At 47.1% G+C, this 22,223-nt stretch overlaps 1 protein-coding gene across 1 annotated transcript; it reads left to right on the top strand.

The window, feature by feature from the left end:
• The first annotated feature begins 4,808 nt into the window (after positions 1-4,808).
• LOC120850784 (estradiol 17-beta-dehydrogenase 8) lies at positions 4,809-21,893 on the top strand. The gene is made up of 3 exons (XM_040223451.2): positions 4,809-4,974; positions 9,269-9,465; positions 21,474-21,893. Exons 1-3 carry the CDS (start codon positions 4,809-4,811, stop codon positions 21,891-21,893), a joined length of 783 nt encoding a protein of 260 aa, XP_040079385.2.
• Positions 21,894-22,223: the final 330 nt, after the last annotated feature.

The following is a 22,223-nucleotide window of genomic DNA, read 5'->3' as shown; positions in this document are numbered from 1 at the left end:
ATGATTAAGGCGTGCTGAAACAAAATAGGGAGGAGGAAGGGGGTTGCTAGTTGTGATTTGAGCAGAGGAATATGACGATATAATTCGTGGAAAAGGCAGATACGAGAAACTGTGCGACGATGTGCGAGGCATGTGAGTGACAAAGTATTTTTCATTGATGTTATGCTTGCAGTGCGGTTACAATTGGCCGCTATGAAGCATGCAGCTCTGTCCTGTACACCTTAAAGTGAATCAATGGGGTACTCGGTAGAGGGGTCACAGATGGAAGCGGCAGACACCAGCTTAGACTTAACTAGAGTATTTATGAAGAAATAGTTTTAATGATGATCAAGCGAGAAAAAATATTAGGCTGGAAAAAGACAAGCATTCCATAGGCGTTGTTAGACAAATAGTTAATGTCAAGTTTCCAGGAAAGGTCAGCGCTTAAAATCGCGAGCAGATGCCTGTATGAGTCTGCAAGTTCTAGGGGTGTGTTATTAATACTATGCACAAGATTGAAGTTGGTTTGAAGTGTTATACGCATTATTTTACGTTTGTTAAAATTGAGCCCCACTGACCAGACTTCACTCCAGTCAAGCTTGAAATTTAGGTAATGTTTTAAATTTTGTGAGTAAGAGTCATTAGGTATTACATGATAAATAGCACAGTCGTCATTTAAGAGTTTGATTGAACAAGAAACCACTGATTGGAAGTCAATAATATATATTAGTAAATAGGGGTTACCCAACGAACTTCTGAGGTACTCCGGAAGAAAGCGGTGCGGAGGAGTGAGAACCATTACACGTTACAAATTGCGAGCGCTTCGTTGGAAATAATAGCCATTTAAACACGTTAGAGTCTACGTGAAGTTTGCTTAACTAAAGCGATAAAAGTTTGTATCTTGTCAAACGTTTTGGCAAAGTATAGAAATATGCAGCCCACCTGAGATCCCTGATAAAAGGTTGAATGAAAGTCGCTGATGATAGACAGAATTTGCGTTTCACAAGATAAATATTTTCTGAAGCCATGGTGAGCAGGCGAAAAATGTATAGGCTAAAAAATATACATTGCGCTGTGGCACTGACCATGGAATGTCATTCTAGTACCGCAGCGCAGACTGTATTAGGTCTAAAAATAATATCAGTCCAGCCATTCACCGAGCTCCTACGTAGATTGCAACAATTTCACTCTAAAAAAATGTTTGTGCGTCTACCTTCACGCACAACACTCGGAGAGCCTATCACCGCAACTTACGGAGGCACCTCAGCGAATTACAATGCCGAAACATATGTTTAGACCAAAAAACGCAGTCTGAGTTGTGACATTAAGCAATGCAAAACGTCACGCTTGCATTGCTTAATGTCACAACTCAGAGTGCGTTTTTTGGTCTAAACACATGTTGCGGCATCGTCATTCGCTGAGCTTCCTCCGTAAGTTGCGGCGATTGGCTCTCCGAGTGTTGTGCGGGAAAGCAGACTCACGGGCATTTTTTTAGTGTGGCTCTCTGCAGTTTTTTTTTCGGTGATGTAGATGCTTTATAATTCCTAGAGCGAAAGAAAACAAAAAATAAAAAAAAACACTGTGATATATCCGATAAATCACGATAGAGCTTACACATTTAGTCATCTTGATCTATTTGATCTCCCTAATGAAAACACTGTTGTGGTGTCCAAATAGGATCGAAGAGTAATCGTATTTTATGCCGATAAATTTATTTGCGCTTTCTAATGGCCGTAAAATTCTCAAAGCCAGTGTGATGTGCCTCTTTATTTTTTTATTAAAAGCGTGATAAAAATTACACGACGCTGATTGTGGGTACTTCATATTCCGGCAATCGGATTACAAAAGGCGCCATTATCCAATCCCAAGGCAAGTCCTCTTGCGCGACGAATAGCGGACGAGCACGCTTTTGTCTTCCGCGCGCTGAAATAGCCACCTCGCACAATAATCGCTCCATAAATGTTTAATGGCCCTTGTGAAAAAAAAAAAAAAAAATAGGCCAGCCATATGATAGTAAATTCGTGATTTTTTTTAGGACGTATAGAGCTCGCACATAAAGGTATTTCCAGAAGAACAAAACTTGAAAGGTCATTATAGCACACGTGTAACCTAGAAATGATAGGCAGTCTGAATCATTCTTCCGTTACCTGAAATCAATCTTAGCTTTTTAGGTCATACAATTTATTATGCAGCGATCGAAGCAACCTCGCATGAGGATGGCGACAGAAAGGTTGTATCAAATTATAGACCAATATCCGTTTTGCCTGCTTTTTCAAAGGGACTTCTGTCGTCTTGATAGTTTTCTCCAGAAGCAATCGTAATTACCAAATCCCAGTTTGGCTTTAGAAAAGAAATATCTACCGGATCCGCACTTCCTTTATAGAAAGATATCATTATTACAGAATATAAAATGCAAACACTTGACACTTGGCACTTCTAATGATTTTAGTAAAGCTTTTGGTTGTCTCAATCATAACATACTATTGACAAACTAAGCAGACAGGGAATACGTGATATACCACTTTCACTTTTATCCTTATACCTAAATGAACGTAGGCAATCTGTAATAATCGATGGCCGTTTCTCATCACTGTTACAGATAACGTACGGTGTGCAACAAGGTAGTACAGTGTAATCCACTTATAACGATACCAGATATAACGATATATCGCTTATAGCGATCAAATTTTTTAGATTTGTCAATTCTCCCATCGCCCCTATGTAAAAATAAACCATATATAACGATAGAATTATCGGCGACATATCGGATACAACGATAGAATTCTGGCCGCCCGGAAGGTGCTTATCACGAAAAATTTGCCTGGAAATTTGAGAAAAATTAAAATACTTGAAGCGAACGACATGAAAACTAGTAAAAATATCAAAAACCGGTCGGCGTGGAAAGATCCGCTAGGTGACGCGAGGCGCCGCCCGATTTAAAAAGTTCAGCCTCATCCTTCGGAACTAAGTGCTATCGTCATCGAACCTGCCGATGTGGGTGAACTTTGGGACCACATAGCAGCTTCCGAGGAGAATATCGGCGGAGCTCTCTTGGGAGACTTTTTGAACGCGGACAACGCTGCCGCTTCATGCGAGGAGTCTACTGATGAGGCCATTGCCGAGGAACAGCAATCGCGACGAAAAATCACATCGAGCGACTGCGAAAGTAGTGACGACGACGGCGGCGACGAGAACACCCCGCCTCCAATGTCTTCACAAAATGCCCTGCTCTCCATCCAGTCGCTGGTCGGTTTTGTGCACGCAAAAGGACTGCCGCCAGCGTACGCGCAACAACTGGAAGCAATGCACACGGCAATTGTCAAACTTCAGCTCAAGCAAGCGCAAATTTCCGACTTTTTTAAGCATGCTTAAATTATTTTATAGTCATTTTCGTACCTTTTAATAAAGCCTTCGGTTTTCTTTGCCTCGGCTCGCGTTGTACGACCTGATTCACTCATCGCCCGTAAGTAACTTCTCTTTGTGTTTTTTTTTTGTCGGTCCAGATATAACGATAATCGGCTATAACGATTGGATTTTGCGGTTTTCTCAATATCGTTATAAGTGGACTGCACTGTATTTTGAGTCCATTGCTTATTAATATTTATATCAATTATGTGGTGAAGATTTTAGAAAATGTCCTTTTTGACTTGTATGCCGATGACACCAGTCTGTTCCTCAGTGACGTGAATGCAGATAACCTATTAAAAAAGCAAGCTTTATATTGTCTAGATATTTTTGTGGTCGCAAGCAAATGATTTATATATTATTGAGACAAAAACAATGGACATTTTATTTATATCGTTCAGTAATGGAGGGTTTTATATAAATGAAACCCTCCATTTTTAATTCATACCGATTGAATTAGTGAAAGAACTTAAAATATTAGGAATTATATGTTCAGGAAACTCCCAATAGGATAAACATATAAACCAGCTAGTCAATAAATGATGCAGAATTGTTGGTGTATTTGCACGTTGTAGAACCATTCTCCCCGAAAAAATAAAACTACAAAGATATAATGCGTCATTGAAATCGCAAATATCTTATTGTAATCTCGTTTGCGGAACAACCCCAGGGAAACATAAATATTATTACTACAAAAAATTTCGCACCTTGTTGGAAATGTTCATTCCTTAGCCTACACAGAAGTTCTATTTTCACCATACAAAATGATAAATATACATAAATTTTTTAGTACCTTTTGACTCGGTCATTTCGTTGTTCTTCCCCTGAATGTATTCGTTTTCTAAAACAAACATCAGCATTGATTAAGAACATGCCCTCCATCAGCACCCGCTACTCCGAGGAATGGAAAGTATATCCGCTTCGTACAAACCACAGTTAACAGTCTTTGAAGCATAATCTACACTCATTGTTCAACAAATATAATGTAGATGACGTGGACATTTATGATATAAACCCTAAATCATTGTACTTATTTTTGTATAGAAATTTCCTTTAAACCTGTGAAACCTGGCTTTTTATGTATGTATTTTACTTTTTGCCTGTTGCTATAATCTCTGCAGTTATTTTTCTGTCCCCGTAGCTGTCTGCCAAAGTGCACGGGGCGGGGACTTCCTCAAGTCACCATGCGTTGACTTTTTGTCCGTGGCTCCGGCGTCTGCAACGTGTACAGATGCAAAACAAATAAAAAAAATAATATATACACATATTATAACAAACGGCAATGCTACTTTCGTACCTTCGTTCCGCACCTGTTTTCATTAGTGTGTCGACGCTTGCAGCGCAAAGAAACAAAATATAAAGCGAATGAAAAAAGGCTTTCCGGCCTCCCAGTTTTAAAGTCACTGCTGCGAACGCCAGCCGCCATGTCGAGTACATGCACGTTCTTTTCTGGCAGAGTGGTCCTGGTCAGCGGTGGAGGCGGCGGTATCGGCAGGTGCGTTAGCCAAGCACTGGCGGGCGAAGGAGCACGGGTCATGGTTGCCGACATAAGCCTCGAAGCGGCGCAAGCGACGGTGCAGTGTCTTCCAGGTAAGCCTCCCTCGAGAAAACTCGAATACCTGCGCAGAGCTTGAGCAAAGTCCAGGTGTCCACATTTCGGCAGCATATACGGATAGGGAATAAGTTGCCATGATCCATAGAAGATAGTTAAGTGACAAAACGCCAGTAAGCTTTTACTCAAAACACACTGCCCTGCTTTTTAAGACCGTTTTTAAGACATAATCCTTCCACACTGGCAGCTGCCACGGTTGCAACACTGGCGTCACCCACTAGGTAGCGCAAACTACCGCCCGTTACAAAGGGTATAGCCAATAACATTCATCCACGGAGCACCAAGTGTGTGATTGGATCCGAGTCCACGCCAAACGGTGATGCTGCACTCGGTCTCGATACGAGCTGGGCCGAGTTTCCGTGAAACGCTCACACAGGCTTCGGCGCCCAATAAGTGCTCAGCTCCAGGCGATACTGCGCACGCGCGCGTGGCTCATTATTGTCTAGTGGCGCGTTTGTGTTGCTGAGTTGTTAATCGTCTACGTAGGCCCGTTGCTGGAATACGTTACAGCATTTGGCAAAAAGCGCAATAAAAATTATTTGGAAATAGAAATTCTGGAATCCATGGGGGAGAAAGCTAAAATACATTGATTCTGATTCTAAAGTGCAATTAAAAAATGGTGCAGTGATTTGTGTCAGAAAGGCATAATGACAAACATATATTCGAGAACTGGTTGGGTCTATCCGCATACAGACAAAAAGAAACGTCATCAGCCTCACATCAAACAAATATATCACGTGAGTTTTGAAATAAATAAATTCTGGTTGTATTTTGAAAAAAAAAATTATTTATATTATTATTTATTAAAAATAAATATTATTTATATTATATTATTAAATATTATTTATTAAAATATTATAATTTTGAAATAAATAAATTCTGGTGCCTAGATTTGTGCGTTGACGTTTTCAGACACAGAAGAACTTTCTTCAAAACGAACATTTTACGTTTTGCCTAGTGATAAGGAATGGAAGCGGGTATAGAGTAAAAAAAAAACGTCTGCCCATCAAAAAATTACCTGCCTTTTTTTACAGCATTCATTATCCTCTAGCAGTATTCAACCAAAGTGTTACTGTTCCTGTTCCTTTTAGGAACATAATATTTTTGCTTCATCTTTGCTGTTTTAAACAGAGATCTCGAAGATTTGGTTTTGAATGCTTACTGGTTTTCTACATTCTTTTTAAGTATCTCAGAGTTCATATTGTTTTGTCTGTTTCTTAAATTGATGACGGGTTCAAAGTTCAAACCTTACGAGCAAACTTTTACAAACTGTTTCATACTTTTTCTTTTAATTTTCAGTATCTATGGATGCAGTGATCATAAATGGCTCTCCAGAACTAATGTAAAGAAGCTTGGTCTCTGGCTGTAGACATTCCTGGGACACAAAAAGCGAAATGATATTTAAATTATATAAATTGAACACATTTATTTTAGTGTTCAGTGAATTCTATTGAAGAAAAATTTGCCCAGTGTTGGGTAAAATACATCTAAAAAGTGGTTTAAGTAAAGCACAAATAATTGATAAGTGATGTACAGTTAGTTCACGGCAAAAAAAATCCGTTTTTTTTTCGCCAGGGTAAATAACCTAAGCATTACAGAAAGCTCAAACTGAGTGAGAATGTGACGCTAGCAATAGGGTAGAATGCGAAATATTGGGAACGTGACGTCATGTGGATCAAAAGATCGAGAAAAGAGAAATTCATTTATCAGCCGACATCCACCGGACGAAAACAGTGAAAACAATAAACGCCGTTGTGGACGTATGTAGCATTTATTTCAGTGAAAACAAAAACCTGTCAACAAGAAAGGAAATTACATTTTTCTTTTTTTTCAGAAAAGAGTTGTTCACCGATATAAAACCGCAATCGTCCACAATGTGAGTTTTTGTTTTAACAATATTAGGCTTAAGTGGACGTCCGCTCAGAGAAGTTTTGTCGTTCTCAAATATATTTTGATCCAGGTAACATCATGTTCTCAAACGTTCGCGTCCTGTCCAACTGCTACCGTCACATTCGCACGGAGTTTGAGCTTTCTGCGATGCATGGTTTTTTTATCTGGGTCGAAAAACGCGGTTTTCTTCTCTTAGCAGCTCCCTGTACTTCAAGCAAAGCAAAAAGTACACTGTGTGGAATGTACTTAAAGTAAAGTAATATTAATAAACAGTACGTTTAAAGCGAAGCACTAGTATATTTTAACACAATCTTTCATTATGCCCTTTAATTTGGCGCCGCCTGCACTGGCTTGCTGTGCCTAGTGGGTTTAAACGTACTAAAAAAAAGCATGACGTCAGCCCCGTAGCTCCCGCAATCCTTTCGTAGAGGAGTGTCCGCTTCCTACCCCCGTGCCTACTAATAACGAATGTCACTCGTGCCACCCCTCTCGCGTTTCGGTTTCGGCACTTGTTTAGCGCGCTTTCTGGCAGATGGCAAAACCACACCTGTTGCTCCATTTCCTTTGGGTAGTTTGCTCGTTTGTTTTGCTGTTTGCCAGAAATAGAACGCTCCATCTAGCCAAGAAAAAAGAAGCACTGACTAGCGTCGATTCTGAAACAACATGCCTTGGTCACGGAGCTCCACTTTAGCCGAGAAGGGATACAAAAACTTCTTTTCGAAAGGGACTAATGATTAGAAATATGTGACGTTGAATCCTACGGCCTTTTCGGTTTTGAGGAATCGGACGATAGTTCGATGCGCGGTGACAGGAGAGATGAAAACAAGGTGAATCCAGCGAGCATTCCATCAACTTCGGCGTTTGCACGTCAGTGGGACTCAGACCAGAAAACTTGATTTAGAGCAAGATATGACACCTGGAAGTCGAGGAAATGTTTTTGTCTTATTTTAATGCAAACTTCCTGTTTAAAATAAACTTTTGCTGTACGTTCCTTGAAGAAAAACAATGAGTAGGCAAGGAGTTGACGAAAAAAAAACAACAAACAGTGAGGTTACAGGCGAGCTGGTGATAATTAAACGTAATGTGACACCTGGACCTGTGGTGCGGAAACATTAAAGAACTTCCAAGTCAAAGGAAAGACAACATAGGATAACATTTCAAAAGAGTGAGAGTTCTTTGTTGTCATTTTCTTCGACTTGAAGGTTCCTTAATTTTTCCGCAGCGCAGTCTCAGGAGTTACATCATGATTGGTTGTCCTCTTCTAATATTTTTTTTGCCTCCTCGATTGTGCTGACGAGGCGAGGAATAGCGAGAGTTCGAAAAGCTACGGGAAAGCTTCCCCCACAACAAACAGAGCGATGCATCGTCTGCTCACGTTCCTGACGAGAGCAGAATATCTCTCCCAGTATTTCTCGAGAGTTGACCAAGCATCATTTGTTATACAAATTTACCGAGACCAAATTTGGGGAATGTACTTTGTAGTCGAAAGATATAATTCTATGGAAAGTACCAGAAGAAATACTCTAAGTTAAGTGCTAGAACATACACAGAGAATGGTCTTCAAGTAAAGTACAAGTTTTCTAAACCTAATTTACGTAGCACGTTTAGTCCAATGTACTTGAAGTACTTTCTAACACTGAATTTACGCTGTTCGGCAAAATACTCTAGGCTACAAATTTATATTTTACCATTTCACCCGGTGCTAGTAATTTTCAAACCACATTGTCCCATTCATTTACCTCCGAATCTCCTAGTAAATGCTGCTTAAACAAATAATGAAAATTATGTCCATTGATGAAGATATCTGCTGAGAACCAGAGCCCTACTACTATCAATATATCATTTAACAAAAAATTATGTGATTATGAAAATTGGTAGCGTCGAAAAAGTAGAAGCTGAAGCACCGACCTATTTATTAGGGCCTGGAGTACAAATGGAAGCCAGCATTATAACCTTATGTCTTGCGGTTCTGGCTTTCCCGTCACTTAGTACAGCGGAATGATATATTCTGAAGCGGTTTAGAGCCCTAAACAAATCGTGTAACACGTTTTTATACATATTATTATGTTGTTCGGCAGATCTGTGTGCTAGTATGTGAAACGGTAGCGACAAAACAAAAAGAGACGATTTAACAATCTCAGTTCTTCGACGAGTAAAAAATAATATGAATTTGAAATAAAAAAAAGATTAATATTTTTGTTGTTGATGAAATTTTGTGTTGACTAATAGCAACTCTATTACTGTATTGACTAATAGAAACTCGGAACAGTCCAAATGTTCGTCAAGGCAACATGGTCGAACTTGTAGCTCTTGCATTAACTGCACTTATGGTGAAGCAAGTACGATATGGCCGTTTCTTTCTCAATCGTGTGCCTTCCGCAGGTGACGCTCTGCATCAAGCAATCAAAGTCGATGTTGGCTCATCAGGATCCGTGAAGGCTCTGTTTGAGGTCATCGAAGAGACGTGTCAGCAGCCGGCAACTATTGTGGTCAATTGTGCTGCTATTCCAGCTGTTCTCCGCCCGCTCGTTTCCATGGACGAAGAACACTTGGACGATGTGATGCGCATCAACTTAAAGGTGAACCTTGGCTGGTACAACTTGACCTTGCTAATTTAGAACGCACTGCTCGCTTACCTTCAAAAGTAACCAAGATTACACGCACACGTAGAGAAAGTAAATTCTTCATCTCGAGAGGTTTAAAGGAATCGCAAACAGCCTAAACTGCGCATCTTCGCTTTTCGGCCACTGGCATTGATATTCATTCTGTAACTAAACAATCACTCTTCGCTAATTTAATATAAGTAAAAATAAGTATATATATATATATACAACACGGGCACTTTACACCGTCGTACGTGGTCTCCGAGGAGGATATAAACGAATATGTGCAGATGAATGAACCGTACTTAAGCGCGAAACACATGTACGACGAAACCGTCCGATCCGACGTCCGCCCGCGCAATACGACGGTCGGAGGCGAGGGTTTTCAACGCTCTCCGATGCTACGAAAACCCTCTCCCCCCCAAGGTCATTCCGGCAGTCCGCACGTCGGATCGGAAGGTTTCGTCGTACATGTGTTTCGCGCTTTAATCCAATGAATCAAAGAATCAAAGTTTTAATCAAAAATAAAAAAAAGGCTCCGCCGTTTTTTGGCTTTCGGCGGGTTCGTGAAAAACTTTGATTCTTTGATTCATTGGATTAAGTACGGTTCATTCATCTGCACATACTCGTTTATATATATATATATATATATATATATATATATATATATATATATATATATATATATATTTATATATATATATATATATATATATATATATATATATATATATATATATATTTATTATGAAGTTGCCCCGGACCCAGTCAAGATTCCTATTGGAAGCTTATTGTTGGGTATCCTACGCACAAGTTTGTTGTAATAAACTTCACAGTTCAAAGCTGAAATTTCAAAATTTCGGTGGGAAATTGTCTGATGCATTAACTGCATGAGTTTCCTTTCCACCTGCGGCGCACCCAACTGCATGAATCAGGTCAGAGGTAAAATATTTGCTGTTTGCAGCTGTCCATCCTAGCAACATTGAACCAACTGAACGCGTCGCGTGGGAGTGAATGTCAATTGGAGGGATCTGAAGTAACGTTCGACAAGAAAAAAAGATACTCAAAGGTGACTTCCGCTTTTAGTCAAGAATTCTAACTTGTTTGACAAAAAAATTGATTCCTGATTTTTGAAGGTTTACCTACGCGTATGTTTGCTGGGTGCACCTGTGTCAAATACAAAAATGCATATAATAAAAAAAGAAGGATAAATACGGCTGCGGAGATTGGCAGATACAATACAGTGGCTGAAATAAAACTTTTGTGTGTGTTATTTTCATTGTCTTGTCTCTCCTCATTACTTAATTCCTTCTCCGTAACTTATTTGTGTTGGAAACCCCGTACATAAAGTAAGTACTAAGATTGGTGTACTTAATACAACAAAGAATGGAATTATTGATTCATCTACAGAGCTGTATTTAATGGCAGGTAACATACTGAAAAACAAATGCACACCATCATGCAGTTAAAAATTATTTGCATAATTTTAAGCCAAAATAAATTAATTTGTTATTTTTTTCAGATTTCCTCAAGCTATATGTGCACCGCAGAGGGGAGAGAGTTAAAAATATTACATACAAAGTGCGCATATTAGTTGTAGCATTTTTAAATAAAACAATATCGGTTGTAGGAGCTGGATTGAGAGCAACCAGTAGAGACAGCGGTAGGATTCGAACTGCTTTTTATGTGCCCGCGACGCGCGAGCCCCGCCTCTTCTTCATTTTCTTTTGTAGACCGCCTTGTGCTGACCGTGAGGGTCGCTATAGGGCTCCCCCCTGTAGAGCGATGGGTGCCGGAGGAACCCAAGTGACGCGCTGGGGTCTAGGTGCAGACGCCGAAGGTGGCGATGGGGTGGTGATGGCAGAGGCGGGCGTAGGCAGGGCAGTGTCCAGGTAGGCCGGTTTAAAGCGGTCTGTAGCCACAACGTCATGATGACCGTTGATGTCGAGAGTGTAGGTCTTGACCTGGCGATCGAGCACTCTGAAAGGTCCATCGTAAGCTCGTGTAAGAGGTCGACGAGTACGATCGCGCCGTAAGAAGACGTGGGTGCACGACTCAAGGTCTTGGCTCGTGAAAATGTGTTGAGGACTCCTCTGAGCGGGAAGAACTGGTTGCAGCTCACGAATGGTTTGTCGAAGGTCTGCGACATAGCTGCTTGGTTCGTGCTGAGAGTCGGGAGAGGTTGGAGAGAAAAAGTCTCCAGGGAGGCGCAATGGGGAACCATATACAAGCTCAGCTGTCGTACAGCCGAGGTCGGCCTTGAGCGCCGAGCGAAGGCCCAGGAGGACGAGGGGGAGATGGTCGGCCCAACGTTCGCGCGGCTCGTAGGTGGCGAGGGCTGCCTTCAACTGCCTGTGGAGTCGTTCCACCATGCCATTAGCTGATGGATGATAGGCGGTGGTGTGAATGTGTCGGACTCCCAGGATGGAGACAAAAGCCGCGAAAAGGGCGGACTGGAACTGTCGTCCTCTGTCGGTAGTTACGACTGTAGGACAGCCGAAACGGGACACCCAGCCGTCGAGGAAGGCTTTCGCGACTGTCTCTGCTGTCATGTCGGGGCCAGGGATTGCCTCGGGCCACCGAGTAAACCGGTCCACGCAAGTCAGCGGATAACAGGCACCTCGGGATGAAGGAAGAGGTCCAACCAAGTCGAGGTGGACATGAGCGAACCTCGAGTCTGGTAGGCGATATGGTGAGATCGGGGTGACGGTGTGTCGGATGATCTTGACGCGCTGGCATTTAAGGCGATTTCGAGACCAGCGGCGGACATCCGCATTCATGTTCGGCCAAAAGAAGCGAGCAGTGATCAATTTTTGTGAAGCTCGGATTCCCGGGTGGCTTTTGCTGTGCAAGTGGTCGAACAGACTCCGACGAAACGTTGGTGGTACAAACGGGCGTGAAACGCCGGTTGACGTCTCGCAAGTGACGGTTGTTGGAGAGAGAGGTAGGGGAATGTTAGTGAACTTGAGAGATGCAGAAGAGTCACGAAGGCGTCGTAGCTCGGGGTCCTCGTCTTGAGCGGCTGCTAGCTCTTCAAAATCCACTGGATGTTGAACTGAAGTAATGTTTGCTACGCGAGAGAGTGCGTCAGCAGCAGTGTTTTCCTGGCCGCTGACATGTCGGAGATCGACGGTAAACTCTGAGATAAAGCAGAGGTGCCGGATCTCACGCGCGGTGTAGTCGGTGTGGTTTCGATGGAACACAAATGTCAGGGGCTTATGATCGGTCAGAACGTAGAAGTCCCGGCCCTCGATGAAGTGGCGAAAGTGTTTGATGGATAGATACACTGCTAGAAGTTCCCGTGCAAAGGTACTATACCTCTGTTCAGCGTCTTTGAGCTTGTGTGAAAAAAATCCGAGCGGCTGCCATCCAGAAACGTTCTGTTGAAGAACCGCACCGACAGCTACGCTTGATGCGTCTGTGAGGAGTCGGAGTGGCGCGTCTGCGGCAGGATGGGTGAGCATTGCGGCGTCAACAAGTGCCTGTTTCGCTAACGAAATGGCAGACGCTGCACTTTCGCTCCAATTCAGAGACGCCGAGGCTTCCTTTTTGGTGGCGAGCAGGTCAGTTAGAGGTTTTAGTAACTCAGCACACTTCGACAGGAACCGACGATGGAAGTTTACTAGGCCCAAGAATTCACGCAACTTTTTTAAAGATGTTGGTTGAGGAAAGTCACGAATGGCGGTGACTTTGGTTTCTAAGGGCTTGATGCCTTGTGGGGTGACGAGGTGGCCCAGGAATTCGATGTTGGCTACGCCGAAAAGACATTTGTTGGGGTTGATGACCAAACCGTAGTCGTCAAGCCGGGTGAAAAGGGCGCTCAGATGTTCCTCATGTTCTGTCTTTGATGCGCTGGCGACCAAAATATCGTCTAGGTAAGCGAATACGAAATCTAGGCCGCGCGTCACCTCGTTGATGGTGCGTTGAAAAGTCTGGGCGGCATTCCGCAAGCCAAATGGCATTCTCACATATTCAAAGAGGCCAAAAGGTGTAAGGATGGCGGTCTTTGGGATGTCAGCAGGCTCCACCGGAATCTGGTGGTATGCCTTCACCAAGTCGATCTTGGAGAAGATCTGGCATCCAGTCAGATTCCCGGTGAAGTCTTGTATGTGAGGCAGTGGGTATCTGTCAGGTTGAGTATTGGCGTTCAAGGCGCGATAATCACCACATGGTCTCCAGTCGCCTGCATCTTTCTTGGCGACCATGTGAAGAGGTGATGCCCAGCTACTCGACGATGGACGAACGATTCCAAGTTCGAGCATGTGCTCGAACTCGCGACGAGTGATGGCCAGGCGTTCTCCAGACAGTCGACGAGGACGAGCAAAAACGGGAGGGCCAGAGGTAGCGATTTGGTGAGTGATGGTGTGTTTCACCGGCGACTCTCTTGTGTGCGGTCTCGTGATGTTTGGGAAATTCGCAAGAATTTTCTCGTAGTCTGACGACGGCGAAAACGCGCGAATGGCTGTCGTCGTGGTGGTTGAGAGCACGCCATTCACAGAGAGGTGTGTGGTCAAGTCAACGATGAATGTCTACGGAAAGGTTGTAAAAGCTGAGAAAGTCAGCGCCCAGGATAGCTTGCTTGATATCGGCGACAATGATATAGCCACCGAAATGTGCGGCGCAGTCCGATGTTGAGTGTGACGGACCGCTGACCGTAGGTGGCAATAGGCGAGTTGTAGATCGCCTGGAGCGGGGAGGTCCTTTGCTTGCGTTGTCGGTCCAAAGAAGAGGCCAGTAGTACGCTGACCTTGGCTCCAGTGTCGATAAGGAAGCGATGGCCAGCTACCCTGTCTACGATGTAAAAAAGGAGGCTTTCCTGTTGACCGGTGCCGCTTGCCGCCGCCAGTGCCCGGTCATCTAGTTTCCCGCCCTAGAGCAAGGTGGGGTGCAGTTGCGGGCAGCGTTTCCGAAGGTACGATGGTACCAGCACACACGCGATGTAGTGTCGTCCTCACCTGTGTTGGAGGAAGTGCGCTCGAGCGAACGGGAGCGAGAACCCGATCGTCGACGGGAGCGGAACCGTGGTTGGCGATGCCGCGTCTAAGGTGCAAGGGTAGCAAGTTGACAGCTTAGAGCATCAATGCGGTCTTCGACACGAGAAAATCTTGAGTCTTCCGTTGTTGTTGGTGACAGAGGAGTGACGGTGCTGATGCTAGGGGACCTCGAATAGTCTGCGACTCGGTCAGCAAGCTCGGCAAGCTTGTCTAGTGATATGTCTTCCGCGGCCGCTAGCACCAGAACCATGTTCAGCGGAAGACGTTTGAGATATACAACCAACTCACGCAGGAGATGGTTGTTGGGGTCCTGGTTTTGGTCTCCCAGCAGCTGGCGCATTCGGTGGAGGAGTTGCGATGGGCGTCTGTCACCAAGTTCCTCTGTGGTGAGAAGTTGTTGCAGCCTGCTGCGCTCCGATTCGGACTTCCGGTCAAGGATGGCTGCCTTCAAATGATCGAAGGGGCTGACCGGATCCGGTGTGGAGAGAATGTCGGCCAGTTCCCCGGCTACTTCGGCTGGCAAGGAGGAGACGGTATGAAGGTATCTCGTCTCTTGGCTGGTGATGTGCCGGAGAGGGAACTGTGCCTCTACTTGCATGAGCCATACTCGGGGATTTTTGGACCAAAAAGGCGGAAGCCGAATGTTCTGGATCGTTGCCGTGAGGAGGGCGTCGCTGTGAGGAACGTTTGATGGGCCGGCGTGAGCCATTAAAAGGTGAGGTCAATCTCTTCCCCTTGTTTTCCGAGGCAGTGTTGACGAACACTCGTCGAAAAGGGACTCTCGTCGATTCCTTCTTCTTGTTTTGTGTGATATAGAGCTGAAATAAACGCCGTATGGATTACCTTCGTAGCACGGTATGCACTACACTTTGTTATTGGTATGCCTTTTTTATTCTGACAGACTGCACGTCACTGTCGAGCTATAACAGTTCGTGCCGGTCCAACCTTTCTTTGCCGAGTGTAGCGTCAGTATCGAGTTCCAATCGTAAAAGAACGGTCCCGAAGCGTTTACCAACAGCGCGAATACAGCACTTCCATCAAGCGCGAGCGTCCGCTCCGAGTGTAAACAGGTATTTACGTGGCTCTTGCTGACACTCGTAGTTCAAACGTATCTTTTTTAACGTCGGCTCGCTCCTGCATCTCCGAGGCCGCGGAAAACGCCGCGGCAATTCGTTTCTACTACGTCGCTTTGCAAACGACTAACACGGGCCGCCTTTTACCAACAATGACAGTTGGGTTGACTTCTGGAGTCTTCACCGGAAGACTCACTGCACTTCCCAACAGGCATACCGGCGTATGGGACTAGTCCCATGCTGTCGCTGTAGCGCAACATATCTCATTGACTTTCGCTCAGCTGCGATTCGGCGATGAGAGGTGCCGATTCAGAAAATACGTCTGTGACATCAGCGCAGTAAAACCTACCGGCGCACCCTCACTCGTCGCCGCTAACGCTCCCATTCTCCTACTGCCGAGAGAACTTCCGGTTCCGGAAACGGCGTACGTCACGGCTTGTTTTGCGGTCAGTTGGAGAGAAAGAAAAAGTCGATATCTCATTAATTTTTTGTGTAGAAGTTAGTAAACCGAGACGAAAACGGATGTCTGTTCGGCATTCAGTGAACATTGACGGTTTAATATAAAAATTATCTGGAAAAAGTAAAAAGGTCATTCCAGGGTCCCTTTAAGAGGACACTGACCACTTGTCCCTCTGCTGGTTAGCGAGCCTGAGATACCCATCAGGACGCCTCGCTCGGTGGAGCCTACGACTGCAAGAGTACGACGTGACCGTTGTCTACAAGTCAGGCCAAATGCACAGCGATGTCGACTGCCCGTTCAGAGCCCCGGTTGAGTCAGCTACCGGCTGCGCCAAAGACGACGACGACGACGACGGCGATCGCATTTTCGGGGCAGTGACCGTTAACGGCATGGTAGCGCTCCAACGGGACGATCCTGAACTGCGCGCGCTGATCGACCACTTGGAGCGACGAGGGGGTACAGTTCCCTGAGCCTTCTCACGTGCCCTTCCAACATTTGCCGTCCGGCTAAATATTCTCAGCAAAGAGAACTTCAAGGACAGCAACTCGACGTGGCTCGAGGTAATCACTTCAAGTCTTCGAGAAGAGATCTTCAAAGCCTGCCACGACGACGCGACATCTGGTCACCTGGGCTGCCATAGAACACTTCCACGGATTTGAGAAACATACTACTGGCCAGAGCTCTCAAAGACTGTCCACCGCGAATGCCAATGACGCAAGAAGCTGCGACGAAGCCAGCAGGACTCCTGCAGTCGATCTCTAACCCGACGACGCCGTTCCAGAAGATCGGAATGGACTTGCTTCGACCGTTCCCACCATCGGCGCAAGTAACTCGATATATCACGCGTCGCGAACGATTACATCACCAAGTACGCCGAGACAAAAGCGCTCCATTCGGGAACCGCTGTGGTGGTAGCCAAGTCCTTCGTCGAGGCCATTAGCCTCAGGCGCGGTGCCCCGAAGTACAGATTACAGACCGAGGGTCGTTGTTTTTGGCCCAGTTGACTCAGGAGATCCTCCGGCTCAGCCACACAAGCCATCGTCGAAAAACGGCGTACCATCCGCAGACGAACGGGCTGACAGAACGGCTAAACAAGACCACAGCCGACATGATTGCCATGTACGTCGACGTGGAGCACAAGACGTAGGACGAGGTCTTACCCCACGTCAGGTTTGCGTACAACACGGCAGTTCAAGAGACCGCTGAAGTTACACCTTTCCAGCTGGTACATGGTCGGAAAGTAAGGACCATGCTGTACTCGCTGCTGTCCCACGAACCAGCTCACGATTGGAGCGACGACGCCCAGGTAGTTGCTCAACGAACCGAAGAAGTCTGCCAGCTCGCCAGACTCCGGATTCGAGACCAGCAGCGTGTCGACGCTGGCTGCTACAAGCTTGCCGTCGAGACGCTCACTTCCAGCCCGGAGATAGGGTGTGGGCGTGGACAGAAGTTCCTCGCCGCGGACTTAGCGAAAAACCGTTGAAACGGTACCTCGGAACGCACGAGGTACTTCGTCGCCTCGGGGAGCTGAACAACGAAGTGGTGCCCGACGAAATACAAACATCATCACGACGCCGACGACGACCCGACGGGGTTCACGTTGTTAGACTGAGGCCGTTCGACGCTCGGTAGCGCTGAGGATTTCGTGTTCCAGAGGACGTTTATAACTTGCCATCGCTTTGTTTTGTTTCGTTTTGCAGTGGGACGATGTGCTTTTAAAGGGGGAGTAATGCCGCGAACATGATCGAGAAGATACGCTTCTCCGTTCTTCTAGAAGGTTTGCGTATACCCTTAAGCCTGTTCCACATGCAGCGACTGTTGCGATAAAATCGGTGCGACAGCCGACGCAGCGAATGTGATCGCAATGTTTGGTATCACAAGCTCCAACAACCGCGCGATTTCTGTCGGCGCGGCCGGCTGTTCGGACACGGACGCGGCGCATTTGACTTTACCTAAAATACAACAGAAATGTCTTAATAAATCCAAATGTTTTAGGAATACAATATGTAACTAGACATCTTTAGTAATTAAACATTAAACCAAAACTCTTAAGGTGCCTGAATTTATTTTCGAATACGCAACTATCGCGGATGAAAGCTGACTACTAAACGGCTGGTCGAAGATGAAGTGCTTGCACCGAATCTGCGACAAAATACCAACTTGGTGGAACCCAGTCGCAGAGCCGCTGCGACAGTGCGACTGCGATTTTAATCGCACATTTACTGGAAATCGCACCGATTTCGGACGATCGCAGCATGTGGAACAGCCTTTACCCCGAAAGTAAACGATGAGGGTGCCGAATTCCCTTGCCTAGTCAGTCTGCCCTAGCCCTTTTCCGAACATTCTAGGTAGAATATTCGAGACGACGAGCATAATAGATAAAGAGCCTAGCGCCGTATTGCCCATTCATTCCCCGATTCTCTCTCGCGATAGCCAGCTGTTACGCCGACTTACCATCGCCTTCTGCTGCCGCCGTCGACGTTAGCTGCTGCTTTCTCGGCGTCTGTTCTCTTCTTCGTTTCTGCACAACTTCGCCCACCCCCCCCCCCCCCCAAATAAACCTTAAGTTCTTCACTTTTCGCCTGCCTCATTGTCTGTAACTCGTGACATCCGGCTGACACAGAACTTTTGTTTTTAGAGCGTAGCTCTTAGGCGCCTGTTTCCGGCTTGAGCGGCGTCGGCGTCGGCATCGCCGTCGGCGTGGCCGTCGGCATAACCGCGCGGTGCATTTTGGGACACGTGACGTCACTGATGACGTCATCGGCATTGTCATCGTCACTGATGACGTCATCAGTGACGTCAAGTATGACATCATCGGCATCCGCATCTTCATCGTCACTTATGACGTCATCAGTGGCGTCACTGATGATGTCATCGTCATCCGCATCGTCATCATCATCGTCACTGATGACGTCATCAGTGATGTCGCTGATGACGTCATCAGCATCCGCATCGTCATCGTCACTGATGACGTCACAAGTGGTGATAACGTCACCAGTGACGTCACTGGTTGCGTCACTGATGACTTTATCGTCATTGTCACGTGACCTCATTGGGGTCACGTGACCCCCGTGATGTCACGTGATCCCGGTGACGTCACGTGACCCCTTGAGGTCACGTGATCCTCGTGAGGCGACGGCGACGCCGCTCAGAGGGAGGAGTAGCAGACAGGATGAGGAGGTGAGGAGGAGGTAGGAAAGATATACCTTCCCCTCAGTACCCTTCCCCTCCTCCTCCTCAAGAGCTGTGCTCTAATTTGGCATTACAGGCAGTTTAAAACGGCTTTCATTTTTTTAGACTGCAGCTCTTAGGGGCCGGTTCCCGGTTTGAGCGGCGTCGGCGTCGGCGTAACCAAGGTCACCCCAATGTCACGCGACCCCCAAGGTCATCCCAAGGTCACGCGACCCCCAAGGTCACGTGAACCCCCGGAGGTCACGTGACCTTTCTTTCAGGGTCACGTGACCACCAAGGCCACGTGACACCCAAAGTCGTGTGACCCCCCCGAGGTCACATGACCCCCCAAGGTCATCCCAAGGTCACGTTACCCTCAGAGGTCACGCGACCCCTCCCCCAGGGTCACGTGACCCCCGAGGTCACGTGACCCCCCCCCGGAGGTCATGTGACCCCCCCGGTCACGTGACACCCCCTCGAGGTCACGTGACCACCCCCCAGGGTCACGTGACCCCCCGCCAAGGTCACGTGACCTCCCCGATGACGTCACCGGCATCCGCATCGTCATCGTCATCATCACTGATGACGCCATCAGTGACGTCACTGATGACCTCACCGGCATCCGCATCGTCATCGTCATCATCACTGATGACGTCATCAGTGACGTCACTGATGACGTCACCGGCATCCGCATCGTCATCGTCATCATCACGGATGACGTCATCAGGGACGTCACTAATGACGTCACCGCCATCCGGATCGTCATCGTCATCATCGCTGATGACGTCATCGGAGTCCGCATCGTCATTGTCACTGATGACGTCATCAGTGACGTCACTGATGACATCATCGGCATTGTCACGTGACCTCTCAAGGTCACGTGACCCCCCTTCCCCCCGGTCACTTCACCCTCCCCCCCAGCACCCTTCCCTCTTCCTCAAGAGCTGCGCTCTAATTCGGTGTTGGAGTTGTAAACGGGAGTTGTAAACGGCTTCCACCTTTTAGAGCGCAGCTCTTAGGGGCCCGTTCCCGGCTTGAGCGGCGTCGCCGTCGCCGTCGGCGTCGGCGTCGCCGTCGGCGTAACCAAGGTCATCCCAAGGTCACGTGACCCCTCCAGGTCACGCGACCCCTCCCAAGGTCATCTCAAGGTCACGTGACCCCACGTGACCCCCAAGGTCACGTGACCTTGGGGGTCACGTGGGGTCATCTTGGGATCACGTGACCCCTCCCAAGGTCATCTCAGGGTCACTTGACCCCAAGACCCCACGTGACCCTTTGAAGGTCACGTGACCCCCAAGTCACGTCACCCCTCGGAGGTCACGTGACCCCCGAGGTCACGTGACCCGCAAGGTCACGTGACCCTCCCAAGGTCATCTCAAGGTCACGTGACCCCAAGGTGACCCCCACGTGACCCCCCGTCACGTGACTACTCTGAGGTCACGTGACGCCTCCAGGTCACGTGATCCCCTGAGGTCACGTGGGGGTCACCTTGGGGGTCACGTGACCTTGAGGTGACCCCATGTGACACCCAAGGTCACGTGACTCCCAGGTCACGCCTCCCCGAGGTCACGTGACCCCCCCTCCCCGAAGTCACGTGACACCCCCCCCCCCCCCGAGGTCACGTGACCCCCCCCCGGAGCATATTAAAGAATGAGGGGAGGAGGAGGAGAAGGAGGAGGGGTCTACCCTCCCCTCAGTACCCTTCACTCCTCCTCCTCAAGAGCTGCGCTCCAATTCGGCGTTACAGGGAGTTGTAAACGGCTTTCCTTTTTTTATCCGGCTGACAATGCACTTTTGTGTTTGAAGACCAACGCATGCAGCGCCAGGATGTTTTTAAGTCGTGAAACTTGGCGCCTGATTTAGCAGATTCCAAAGCCTTTTGGTTGAGTGTATACTTTTAAACCAGTTTGAGCTTTTGAACAATCTCTACTTTTGTAGCGTGGGCTACGCTGGCCGAGGTTGAGCAGTTTCGCGTGGCTCCCAAAGAGCCGTGTTGCGCAAGCGCGACGAGCAGTGACGTCACACGGCGCACAGCTGGCGCGCCGGAGCCGCCGTTGCCGCGCCCGACTCTCCGGTCTGCGCATTAGAGAGGCGTGACGTCATAGCCGCGGCAGACGCACTGGGGCCACCGCGTGCCCAGCTGTGCGCCTCCGTTGCACAGTAGCCAAGTCTGACGCAGCACCGGAGCCGCTTGATTGCGCCTCTCATTTTGGGCGCATAAGCTCACGCTACGTATATCCTGGCATAGCCGAGCTAAGCCGCCGTAATTTTTTTCATCTCCTTCAGGGTACCTTCCTGGTCACTCAAGCCGCCGCTCGTGCCATGATTGCGGGGAAAGTCAATAACTGCGCTATCGTGAACATGGCAAGCATGGTGGCCAAGGAAATCTGCCCAAATATGAGCGTGTATTCCGCCGCCAAAGCCGGAGTGGTGGCCCTCACCAGAGTGGCCGCTACAGAACTGGCCGTCCACGGCATTCGGGTGAATGTCGTCCTGCCGGAAGTGGTGGACACACCGATGATTGCCCACGAATTCACTGCCGAGGAAATAGCGGGGATCGTAGCCAATCAGCCTCTCGGGAGACTCTGTCGTCCGGAGGAAGTGGCTGAGACGGTCAAGTTCCTTTGCGGCCCCGGCAGTTCGTGCACCAGTGGTGTTGCTGTTGACGTCACCTACTGTTTCTACAAAAATAGTAGGCGCAAATGAAGGATATGTCTTCGTTTCATGATCCATGAGGAGCTTGGCCTAAGTCGCTCTTGTGGCTTTGGCGGCAGTCTCAGATTAAAACCATAGTCACACAGGTCACACTCTTCATACATCATACACAATAAATCGTAGTGGCTGCAGAAATGATGGTAAAATTACCCCTGGACACTGCATTTTCAAAGCTTTTTTGCTTTATACAATTTTGTAGTTCTAACATGTCTGCAGACAGTTCCTGTATGACCAATATGACTGGTCCATCATAAGAGGAAGACCTCAAACAGGGTCTGCCGGCTGTCTTTTGTATAATTTGTTAGCAGTGTGACGGAAGCT

This window comes from Ixodes scapularis, unplaced genomic scaffold, assembly GCF_016920785.2.
Source record: "Ixodes scapularis isolate PalLabHiFi unplaced genomic scaffold, ASM1692078v2 PGA_scaffold5__190_contigs__length_132052651, whole genome shotgun sequence".
Classification (NCBI taxonomy): domain Eukaryota; kingdom Metazoa; phylum Arthropoda; class Arachnida; order Ixodida; family Ixodidae; genus Ixodes; species Ixodes scapularis.
This window is presented reverse-complemented; position numbering and strand designations above follow the sequence as displayed.